The sequence below is a fragment of the Microtus oregoni genome, unplaced genomic scaffold, assembly GCF_018167655.1.
Source record: "Microtus oregoni isolate MIOR12 unplaced genomic scaffold, Mior012 000036F_ref0000092, whole genome shotgun sequence".
Lineage (NCBI taxonomy): Eukaryota > Metazoa > Chordata > Mammalia > Rodentia > Cricetidae > Microtus > Microtus oregoni.
The window spans coordinates 20,515,803-20,528,109 of NW_024543095.1; the positions used below are offsets into that span (position 1 = coordinate 20,515,803).

Consider the following 12,307-nt stretch of genomic DNA (forward strand, 5'->3'; position numbering starts at 1 on the left):
AGTATTTTTCTTTTGAATGCTATATTTTGAATGTTACATTTCATTGCAGTGCTAAAAATTGAATTTGATGCCACCCACACACTAGGCAAACACTCTACCACGGAGCTATACCCCAAGCCCACACTTTTTACTTTAGGTGAGAATTTGAGGATGTCTTCTTCAGAAATCCCTATGGGAAGCTCCCCTAAATCTGTGTGTTATGGGCAGAGCTGGTGGCCTCTTGATGCTGAGACAAGCCTTATCCTGCATGGATAAACATCAGAGGCAAAACTAAGGAGCCAGCACTAACTATGTTGGTGTAAGGATGTGATGATCCATCTCACAAAAGTGAAAGTCTAAAACTCGAACAAGCACAGTCAATCAAGAGCTAAGAGTCTGGTCACTAAATATTAAGTTCTCTGGACAAACTGGAGACAGAGGTCAGTTACATCATTATAAACCCAAAGGAAGGAAATATGGAAATAAAGAATGCCAAAGATTTCATAGTTGCCTGAGAAGATGGACAAAGTCAGAATATGCCAAAGAGAACTTCCTTTCCTGGCAGCCAGATTAACACTACCACTGACCAACCTGAAGTAGAAGCGCTTAGGGGCAGCCACCCAGGAGTGATCATGCTTTCTCAGGGATGAGAACATCCACTTGTCTGTTCAAGCTAGGGAACCACTTCCTAAGACATTGATCTGAGTTTGAGAAACCTGACTCATAATTTTGTATTTGGACACATGCAGAAAAGGAAAGTTTTCCTCAAAAAATTACAGAGATTCCCTTTAAAAAGTTGTGCAGCGGCCAGGTGTGCTGGTATACACCTTTAACCCCAGAACCCAGGAAGCCGAAGCAGAAGAGTCTCTGTGAGTTAGAGGCCAGCCTAGTCTATATAAGAAATTCCAGGACAGACAAGGCTACCTGGTGAGACTCTATCTCAAACAAAATAATATGCTTATCTACTTCAAAGCTGTGGGGAAGAATCAGGTATGAAGTAGGGCGGATATTAAAGGAGGTACTTAATCTTCCGTCACATAACTGTGTTTTTATAGTGAATAACCCCCCATCCGTGTTAAGCACTACACCAAGTTCTGAGTGGTGAAGTCCCAATGCTTGTTATATATTTGTGAGTCTGCGCTGTGTGACATCCCTCCTGAATAATAAAATACACAAAGAGATTTTTGCTAGTCTTGTTTACACAGTAAATTAAAAGAAAGTTGACTTACTGAAATTAGCAGGTAATACTTTATTAAACATTATTTCTGGACTTCCTTTTCATTTATACAGGTTATCTCCTTTCATAATTCCTAGGCAGTTAGTACTTTTATCACCTATATCAACATTTAGTAAACATAGATATAAGAGATATAAATCCTGTGATCTTCCAGTATGAACGGCAAAGCTAATCCACCAGACCGATTGAGTTCAGGGTCCAAAGTACTACCCCCTAGGATGTGTCATTTAAACGTCTTAACCCCACAAGGATGTCTTTGATGAGATCTTTAACGAGTCCACATTTTGCACCATTACACAAACTCAGTGACACACCAACTGGACTCCATTTTAATTTAATATACATTATCTCATGGTGCGCTTATATGGAGAAAGTGCTAGATCCTGGAATAATAATTTCTACCGAGAACAGCTGAAATAGTTTCAGTTCATGAAAATCTAATATCATCATGGGAAAATGACTTACTCTTTCTGTGCTTCAGCTGTATGCTAAATACTCGGCCCTGTGCTGTAGACACACAATAAGGGTTCCGCTAATGATGGTCATTATTTCTGTATCCTCACCATTAACTTAAGGTTTTTGAAAGCTCATTAAAAGTGGCATTGACATCTTGTGACTTCCATTCCAATTTCTTCAAATAGTGAAGAGATTAGTAACTGCTGCTCAGTCCTCGTGACGAACAAAAACAACAACAAAACAGACACAAAATACCTCTGCAGATTATTAATTATTAACCAAGCTTGCATTAAGTTCATACTTTATTTGCATATTTTCTAAATGACTGGTGGTTTGCCCATTTATTGTAAAGAATATAAATCTTGTTCAGACAGACAGGTATCTCCAGACTTTCTTTACCGTAACTGTGGACGTCATCACCCAAGACTGCTTGGGTCTTAACTACAGAGGTCCTCCTGTCTACAGTTCTAAGGCTGTGGATTTGAAGTGTGCTCAACAACCATGTTCTTAGGGACATTCAGGTCTAGTATATGTTGATTAGCTACTGACAGCCAGTAGAGGCTGGGAAGGAGTATATGCTCAATAAGATGCGGAAAGAAGTTCAGGATTGAAGATTCTCCTCCACCCAGCACTGAGTTTGTGGTATTGGGGCCCAAATTTTATTCACAGATCAAAGTTTTAAGAGTTTAGGCTGCACAGAGGGAATTCTTTGAAAGACGGTGTTGTAAGCATTGACACATTAACCTCTACCAGAGTGATTACTATTGAACATTATTGCAAAAGACGTCTGATTTATCCTTGCCAACTAAATGCATTATCAATATTATTTGTGAAAATATTCTGTATGGATCAACACGGAATGTCATTTTAATCATGAGACAATATTAGCTCAGACTGTAATAAAAATAACTATTATCCTTAGTGAGAGAAGTCAAGAGGATTTGCACAGCAGTGGAATGCTTATCCAGAGACAAATGCACACATCAACTAAGTTCAGTTTCTGTAATGGGAAGCTGTGCAATTAACTGAGAGGAATATGTGAACTTTCATTCTATGATCTACACTTAGGGAATCAAGAAAGCTTCAAAATCGACAAGGACAATCTATTCTTGTGCAAACAAAGAATGTGCTATTAACAATGATTACTTCCTGAGAACAGATTGAATGCAATGATATAATGAGAGTGCATTTTTCTTCCATTCGATTGGGAACATTTACAGTTTATAAAACACATATAATCCTTTCCACAGCAATGCCTCAGCTCTGAAACAATAGAAATTGAATACTCTCCTTTATTTCATGGTTATCACAACATATTTCCATGATGAGAGGCCTTTATTTCAAAACTCCCCTCCGTTCTGTCTTCTCCCTTTAATGTTAGACCATGCAAACATATATGAAGTATGCTGCACACACAAAACACAAATGACTGTTGAATGTAAGTGTGCGGTTTGCTAGCCTCAGAAATATCTGTTGAGTGATAGTTTGAGTTTATTCTGAAAATAAAGCTTGCTTTGAGTCAGAGGGTGGAGCTGGCCACTAGTTGAGCAAAATTGACTTAGGGTATGGAGGACTGTGAACAGATAGGAGACAGAAAGGAATAAGGTGGGTCTGAGAGAGAATCTCAGCCTTTTTGGAGGAAGATTAGAAGAGGTAGGAAGTCACTGGTGGCTACTCTCCTGCTTCTCTGATCTTTCAGGTTCTTATCCCAATATCTGACTCCTGATTATTTTATTGGTAAAGAACAACTAGATAAATGCTTCAAATATCCTTAGATATCTATGGCAAAAACAATAGCAGGCAGGATGGAGATCAACCACTGTTTTTAATTTATCTTTAAATTAGCATATAATACACTACATAACATCATGACATTTTCAAAGTCATTTCAAAGTGTGTCTTATCTTAGTAGATTTCCCTCTCCCCTGCCTCAACTACCCTTTTACCCCTACTATACCCCCATTATAACCCCCCACTTCTACGTCCACTAGACCAACTGCTTTTATCCCTTCAGAGTTTACCTATGCTTTAGACCAGGGAGAACCCTGATTGAAGAAGGCAATGAAAACGGGAGGTTTAGTGTCCCTTAAACAGTTTATAATGCTGAGTCAAAAGTCCTGTATGTGTCCCAGCCCCACTTCTCCAGCCTCTCTTTCATGGTACTTTGAGTGAGTCTGTAGGTATCCATCTTGTCACAAGGGGTTCTACATAAGGAGGCAAGGGTGGCAATGGATGGTTTTCATTCTCGCCGGTCCTCATGTGGACCAGAGATTCACTGACTCAGATGTGGGCTACAGAGTCTAAAACCTGTTCTACTGAATTCACTGCCTCACATCTATTCACCTGTCCCGCTGTATCCTTTCGTCTGGGTCATGTGATGTTTTCCTTCTAGCTTTCAATAGCATTTATAATTTGGCTAAGTGAAAGTTCTAAAATCACTTTGCAGGTGAACTCTTGCCCTCAAACTGCCTGATTAACCTTTCCAGCAAGCTTGTGTGGCTAGGAAAATGTACCGAGTCAGAGTTTGCGCTTTCAGTTCTGCGGAAATGCAGTCACTGAATACTTTTTCTCAGCGACCCTAAAAGTGAGCGTTAGCTACAAAAATGCAAAAATTAAGTAAAACCTGTTTTTAATAGATGAATCTTACCCTTGCACTGTGTGATTCATCTGTTCTCCCAAAACAGCTCATGTAACTGGATGTAATTACTGAATCAAAGGTTGCGTTTTTGATCCTGCTAAAACAGGATGGCTCGGCCTTCACGGTTAATAATCTTAAGAAGTGACCATTAGAAGTAGAAACATCAAACTTGAAATGAAGGATAAAAATATTTAAGATGAGGAAAAGTTTTGATGCATTTTGTGTGGCTTGGGAGAAAGAGCAGCTGTTCAGATGTAGGGAAAACACTAGGCTGGAGGATTGATGCTTCCATCACAGATAAACAGCTCAGCCATCATATTCAATTCCAGTGATAAATGCAAACCAGTCACTCCAAAGCATACAAAAGCTTTGCCTGCTCTTATGACCCTCATTTCTTTAGTACCCACAGCCATACTAAGCAAAAAGTAGATACATGATAATTGCTTATAAATCAATGAAAAGCCAAATTGAATCAACCCTTTTTATGTCAAGTTTGAACTATCAGCATTCAATACACTCAAGTCCAATTCTGCCCCCTTGGGAAGGGTATGGGATACAAACTGAGCACCCATAAGACCAACGGACCTGTTTTTGTTTGTTAGTCCTAGAAGGCTACTCATTCACTCCACAAATTCAGTGATCCCAACACTTTCAACAAAATATGCAGGACATAGACACAGATAGCACTGACTAAATGTTCCTTTCTCATTACTTGTTTGGGAGCCCGCGAGGATACACATTTGTTTTCCTAAAAGCGAATGTTTTGATTGCACCAATACCTGATTGCTTCACTCCCATAAAGCAAGAACTGGGGACAAGGAAAAATGATAGCTAACAAGATGCTTTGGAGACTCAATATGGGCAAAGCTCTGAAGAGCTTTTGACTAGAGCTGTTGAGTAGAATTGTGCTAGAAGCCAACTGGGAGATTCTTGCATCTGTGGCTCCTCAAGACTCTCAGCACATTGGAATTTCAGGAATCTAATCATCATAGGAAAGTTAGATTAGCTATTCTTTTTACTCCCTTGCCTCAAATAGCCTTAAGTTAGGGAGATCTTTTTTGTTTTATTCCTCGTTCAAGTAATAATGATTAGCATAGATGAAGGATTGCTGACTTCATGCTCAGGAAAGAATGTAGAGCTATATCTGACAGTGTGGTCAACACGGTAGTTACATTCTTACTTACATCTTAGTTATAAATACATCTTAGTCAATTTCCCATCCCTTGACGCGCATCCTTGAGATCTTTGATTTTACTTTTGAATCTTCCTGTGCTATGCTTCACACATGGAATGTTGATCTCAGGCCCAGAATTCATTTCTGATGAAGTCATTTTTACGATCTTGACTTTTTTGAACTGTTCTCCATATGAAATGACTTTTTTCAATGCCTTACTTTTTCTTTCCTTCACAGAAAGACCCATTATACCTAAACTCATCAACTGCATTTAAATTATTTCTGCCCCATCTGTCCTGAATATCTACCGAAATCACATTCCGTTCCATGGGACCACCGACAAGCAATGAGTATTCTAAATTCATGTCTCATTTATGCAAGCGAGGCACTATGTTTGAAGGACATCACTTTCATCTCCTACAGGGAAGAATAGGGCATACTCAGCCTTCAACATTTAGAGGTCAGCTTGAGCCAGTTAGTATAATTGTCTTCTACAATTAAGAACCCCGGATGAGTGTTGTAGAGCTTCTGAGAAACTCCAGACCTGAGATTCATGTTGAAGGCCCCTTACCTTGATTAAACACTGGGAACCAGTGATAGAATGCATTTTTGTAGGGGACAGTGTCAAATTCACTGCACTGCATCTGCCGGAAAGTCGGAGTATCTGAGCGGCAGGGACGGACGTTGCATAAGCGATAGCGTTTTCTTTCTCCAGTGCAGTATTTCCCGCCAAACTTTGGTCTACAGATAAAACAGACAAGCTGTTTCTTTAAGTTTCCTGAGAAGCCCACAATTTCCTGTTAAAATCCTTTGCCACCTAGCCATGACTGTTCCTTGTCAAGCCATGTCAGTTTCTGACCTGAAGAAACAGATAAAGCCTTCCAATTCTATGTGTTATGAGCTGCAGCCCGAGTTCTTAGCCATCTGCTCTCTCAGCCGATTTGCAGCCCTGAGAAGCAATCCCTCAAGTCTAGATGTGTTCTTATTCTCTGTGAAAGCCATGAGACGTAGTCTACTCCCCCTTCCCCATCTTTCTTAGTGCAAGCTGAGCTCGGGTAGCTCACACGGCAGACTCTTCCTTCGTCTCTTCCATGAGGAGGTAACACGAATTGTCCTTAAATTCTGAGGTCACACAAGTCTCCATTCATTAACAGGCACTCTGTGACTTGGCACCTGCCTTTCTCATTTCCAACTGACAAGTATTACCAAGAAGAGCTCCTTAGGAGCCAAACTGTGCCAGTATTTCACTGTCCCTGTAATGGTCTCACTTGACCAGTGATGAGGATAAGGTCAGGAAAAGAACCCAGGGAAAAATAAGGTTTTTAGACCATTGCATATCAACTGTGATCAAAGAAAGCTACAGCCTTACAGCATAAGTGGGTCTAGTTGGCTCATACACTCTGTGACAGGAATCACAGAGGCCTTTATACAACCTGTTCCCATTGACAGAGGTCTCAAGAAAATCAAGAAAATGAGTTATGGGGTCAGGTGTCATCAAAATTGCAGCCTTGGTGATGGGCATGAGAAAACATTGTCCTCTAACTCTAGGCTGGGAATCATTTTGCAGTGCTTCAGCTAGGCCATATACCTTCTCTGAGGAGCATGTGTTGCTAAACATCTTCCCAAGGAAGATGTGGTGGCTGAATCCATACAAATCTCAGAGAAAATTGCCTCTATTTCTTGTCTCTAAAGGCACATCTCTGACCAACTTGACAAGTATTTTGTCTAGAAATAAAGTACTGTATATGACAGTCCTGCTGTTGAATTTTTGAAGTAATGGAGTTTTATCGAGAGGCAATATTTTAACACAATTGCATTGTTAATTCCTCAAGCAAATCCTTACACTTGTAAGTGATGACCTCACAATTACCACTTATTTGTAATTTATTATATAATAGGTCATATATTAAACTACAGATATTAAAATCTAATCCTCTGAAAAAAACACACTTTAGCCAACCCTAAAATGGCTTCCTTAATGTAGATATCTTCTTTCCTGCTCTAGAGGGGATCCCAGGTGTCCACGGGGATGTCCTGAGCTAGTTCCTTGGGCAGCAGAGGAGAGGGTGCCTGAACTGTCCTTGCCCCACTATCACCCTGATGATTATCTCGAATATCACCATAGAATCTTTGTCCAGCGACAGATGGAGATAGAAACAGAAACACTCGGCAGAGCAACGGACTGAGCTCCCAATGTCCAGTTGAAGAGCAGAAGGAGGGAGAAGATGAGCAAGGAAGTCAGGACTGCGAGTGGTTGGTGTACCCCCTGAGGCAGTGTGCCTGTTCTAATGGGAGCTCACCAAATCCAGCTGGACTGGGTCTGAAAGAGCATGTGATCAAACCAGACTCTCTGAATGTGGCTGACAATGGGAGCTGACTAAGAAGCCATTGATAAAGGCACTGGGACTTGTTTCTACTGCATGTTCTGGCTTTTAGGGACCCTAGTCTATTTGGATGCACAGCTTCCTAAACCTGGATATAGTGGGGAGGGCCTTGGACTTCCCACAGGGCAGGGTTTCCTGACCTCTCTAAAGGAGGGACGGGGAGGGAGGAGGGGGAGTGGGGGAGCAGGAGGGGAATGGGAGGAGTGGAGGAAATGTAAATTTTTGAATGTAAAAATAAAATACTTATTTGTCATTTGCAAAAAAAACCACACTTTATATATAACAAATTGTATGTATATGTAGCACAAGTCCATATACAGTTTACAAACAGTATTATGTTAATTAAGAAAAGGAGAAGATTAAGATTTGGAACTTAGATACTGAGAGGCTTTGTAACCACTTTTATCACTTGCTTTAAAAAAAATACATGGCTCTTATTCTGCAATAAGGCAAATCTAGGAAAAAGAAGCATAGTCTAGTTTCCACTTCTAGGAAGAAGCAAATGTATCCTTAAAAAAATGTATACTTAGAAACTTATATATGAGGAAACAATGAAATCAAGAATGCAATATTTTTAAAATTATGACAATTTAAACTTAACTTATATACACATAGTAACATTGTAAGTTTATTATATGAAAAAATTAGATTAAAAATTAAAAAGTGAATTATGAAATTCTTTATAGGTCATTATGGAATCCTAAAATGCATAGAAATATGTTGTTAGAATATTAGTGATAATTAACTTCAGAAATGTGTGTGCCCATTTTATTACTTACATGAGGGATGAACACTTTGATGTAATTGTATATTCGTTGTGATTGAAAGCTACCTATAATCATATCAACAAAACTGAGTTTAATGAATCTATTTCTTAAGAAGAGAGTGTAAGTTATCTGGAAGGATTTAATTGCATAAGCTTCTGGAGACTTCCACATAGATAACATGTTTAAAAGAAAATTGTGTATGTATTTAAAAGAAGTTTGCTTTCTTTCACTCAAGTGATGGAATAAGATTACTTGTGTTTTGAGACTCAGAAGTCAAGTTAAAACCTATCAAAACAGAAGTGCTTTGTTTCACATGTGTGAATCATCTGGGTCTTTCTGTCTTTGGGAATTATCTGGGTCTTTCTGTCTTTGGGAATTAGTCTAGTTTTCTCCAAACACCTTCAAGAATGGTGTCGTGCCATTTGAGAATAGCCTCCCAGCACACCCAGAAGTGAGGAGAGCAAGTGTTCACGCCAGGCCTTACTCAGGGTTGTTGCAGAGCCTCTCAGAACTCTGTACTCCTGCCCCGCAGGTCCTGGAGCAGTGGGACCAGGATGACCAGCGTCCCCAGCCTCCAGGGATGCTCTCTGGTTTCTTCCCCACTGTGATACACTTTCCAGCCATACACCACTGCAAAGAGATGTGAGGGGGTGGGGACACATATGTCAGGAAGATTCCATAGCAAGCAGGCCAAAGAATTTGTAAGTCTAAACCCAATTCTTTCCAAGCAAAAAGACGTCAGGAGTCACGCAGAAAAGGGCTCACAGAGCTTCCTCAGATAAGCTTAGCTTCTAGTATCAGTTTTATACTGTGTCTATAAACTCAGAGATGGAGGATACCAAGCTCAAGCTGTATCAAGACACCCACTAAACTCCTAAGCCATAGATCTACAATAAGCCCACTTGCTTAGTAGTTCACCATCCCCTTGGGCAGTCTGGAAGAGACCTACTGTCTGAGTTGTGGCTGTAGGACTTTTCTGCTTCAGAAAGTGGGCAGAACTCTAGGACAATCAGTCATGCCAGACAAAGAGAAGCAAGATTATTAATGACCCCAATCTGATGTTTATGAAAAGAAGAAGAAACTCCCCTATGCTTCCCAGTCTTCAATCTGAGGGAGAAATATCAAAAACTAAAGTTGTAGCAAGCTCAGAAGAGAGCGGAAACTCCACATACGTTTATCAGGGGAAGATGGGGCCAATGCTCTAAAAGTCAACTTTAGAACTGTGCTCAGCCCTTTCTCACAGACCACTGGGTCCCAGCAAAGGCTGGAAAGAGCGACAGAAGTGGAATCCTTTCCCATGTCTGTTCTGTCTCTGTGAGAGACACTGGGTGCTTCTCATGCCCTCTAGAGCCTTCTGTGTCTGGTCCGACTGTGTGAGTGACATTGGGTGCCCCTCACGCCCTCCAGGGCCTTCTTTCCACCTCTTTTCAAGAACTCCAGGACAGCTGCCCTCCCACCTTTCTTCCTCAGGCCAATGACACATCACCTTCTTTTCACCACAGCGCGTTCCATCTGCAGCAGCATCCAGCTTTGAGCGGCAGAAACCTTTCACAGAGCACCACAGTGTCTGGCAAACATTCTGGAAAACAAACATGAAAAGTGTTGCATGGAAGCATATCTGGAAAAAAAAAACCCTACCAACTTAGAAGGTAAGAAACTAACAGGTACCAAGGATTGACAAATGGGATTACATGAAGTTAAAAAGTTTCTCCATGGCAAAAGAAGCTATGAGCAAAGTGAAGAAGAAACATGCAGAATGGGAGAAAATTTTTGCCAGCTATACTTCAGACAGGAGGTTCCTATCTATCTATCTATCTATCTATCTATCTATCTATCTATCTTCTATCTGTCTGCCTATCCATCTATCTATCTATCTATCTATCTATCTATCTATCATCTATCTAATATAAATAAAGTATTTCAAAACTGTAGGGTTGGCTGAGTCCAAATTATAAAAGAATGTGAACAAGGAGTTGGGATTGTACCCAGTGGTTAGTGGTGACTCCAAGAAAAGAACAGACACATGGTTAGATTTGTGCTTCATGAGCAAAGAAGTCGGGACCACGAGGGGTGCACTCACCCACTGAGACAGTGGAGCCGATCTATTGAGAGCTCACCAAGACCAGCTGGACTGTGACTGAAAAAGCATGGGATAAAACTGGACTCTCTGAACATGGCGAACTATGAGGGCTGATGAGATGCAAAGGACAATGGCACGGGGGTTTGATCCTACGTAATGTGATGGCTTTGTGGGAGCCCAGCCAGTTTGGATGTTCACCTTCCTAGATATGGACGGAGGTGGGAGGTCCTAGGTCTTACCACAGGGCAGAAAACCCTGACTGCTCTTTGGACTGGAGAGGGAGGGGGAAAGGAGTGGGGGGAGGGGGAGAAGGGTGGGAGGAGGGGGCGTAGGGGGGGAGGAGGGGGAGGGAAATGGGAGGCTGGGAGGAGGTGGAAACTTGTTTTTTTTTTTCTCCTTTTCTCAATAAAAAAAAAATAATGGCAATAGCACTTTGGATAGTAGATAGACAGGGTAGGTAGTTACAGTATCAAGAGGAGATCAGCAGAATTGAGACAGCAGTGGTAATGGAGAAGGCCGGACTGAGATGTTAATTATTTAAGAGCACAACATCAAGACTTGAAAATAACGAAGAAGCAGAGTGGTAGGAGATGAGTCTTCTTTCTATGCTGTGATCTTATGATATTCTTCAACCAAGGCGACATTTAGGAAAGGAGCTATTTTAAGGATTAGGCTGACAGCTATAGCGTTTATTGGGTTAAATGCTGTGAACTCTGGAAACCACCATGGAACTGCCTTCAAGTTGCATAGGACTCCACAGAGCTCCAAGAAAGTTGGGTCTGAGAATGTCAGTGATCCCCATTGTAAGTGTCTGGTTTACATACACATGAGTATATTTAAAAGCAAGCTTTCATTTCTGGGCTCAGGCCTGACGTTTCCAAGGTTTTTCTGGTGCCTCCTTCACAACGCTGCAGATCTCAAACCCTGCCCCCTCCCACCAGAGCACCAGGAAACCAAGTGCTTACTTCCACTTCCTGGCAGAATGTAGCATTTGGGCCATATTGGAGCTGGCACTGGTGGTGGACATCATAGATCACTCCAGGAGCAATGACATTGGACTTCAAGCCTTTCTTCTTGGGAACATCATCAAGACAGAATCCCCTGCCCCGGCTGCAAACAAGTCAACAAACACCAGAGCAACTGCTTGCAACTCTTTCCAGTCATCCAATAGACATTTACATCATAAGGACTCATTCCTTGTCCTTCCTGACAGCCTTATTCTTACAAGCAAGAGAACCCCGGGGGCCTTAGAAGAAAGTTAATCAAAGGAAGTGCAAATCGCATCTGACAGAATATGTTTAGTTGTATCTAGGAAATACAAATTGTATTTGTCCTAGTTAAGGGCTAAAGACTATGACCCAAAGCAACCTCCTCTTCCTTATGGCCCTTTCCTTCTTCGTATATACGTACACACACACACACACACACACACACACACACACACACACACCCCTTGGGACAGTATCAACAAGGAAGAATCAGGTTGCTCACTTGCCTGTAGATAGGGGACTTAGTCAGAGAGCAGAAGGGGCATCCACTCCTGTGGTGCCTCTGTGATACTGAGGACTGGAAAAGGAAACCAAGTCTTTCCC

At 41.2% G+C, this 12,307-nt stretch overlaps 1 protein-coding gene across 1 annotated transcript in view; it reads right to left on the reverse strand.

Annotated features, from left to right (window-relative positions):
• The window catches only part of Adamts12 (ADAM metallopeptidase with thrombospondin type 1 motif 12), a 224,793-nt gene that overhangs the window by 66,826 nt on the left and 145,660 nt on the right, over window positions 1-12,307 (reverse strand). Inside the window, exons 9-12 of the mRNA XM_041631217.1 lie at window positions 11,681-11,825; window positions 10,122-10,214; window positions 9,120-9,265; window positions 6,056-6,225 (exon numbers count right to left, since the gene is read on the reverse strand). Of these exons, the coding sequence (XP_041487151.1) occupies window positions 6,056-6,225; window positions 9,120-9,265; window positions 10,122-10,214; window positions 11,681-11,825 (554 nt within the window). The remainder of the gene's footprint in view (window positions 1-6,055; window positions 6,226-9,119; window positions 9,266-10,121; window positions 10,215-11,680; window positions 11,826-12,307) is intronic.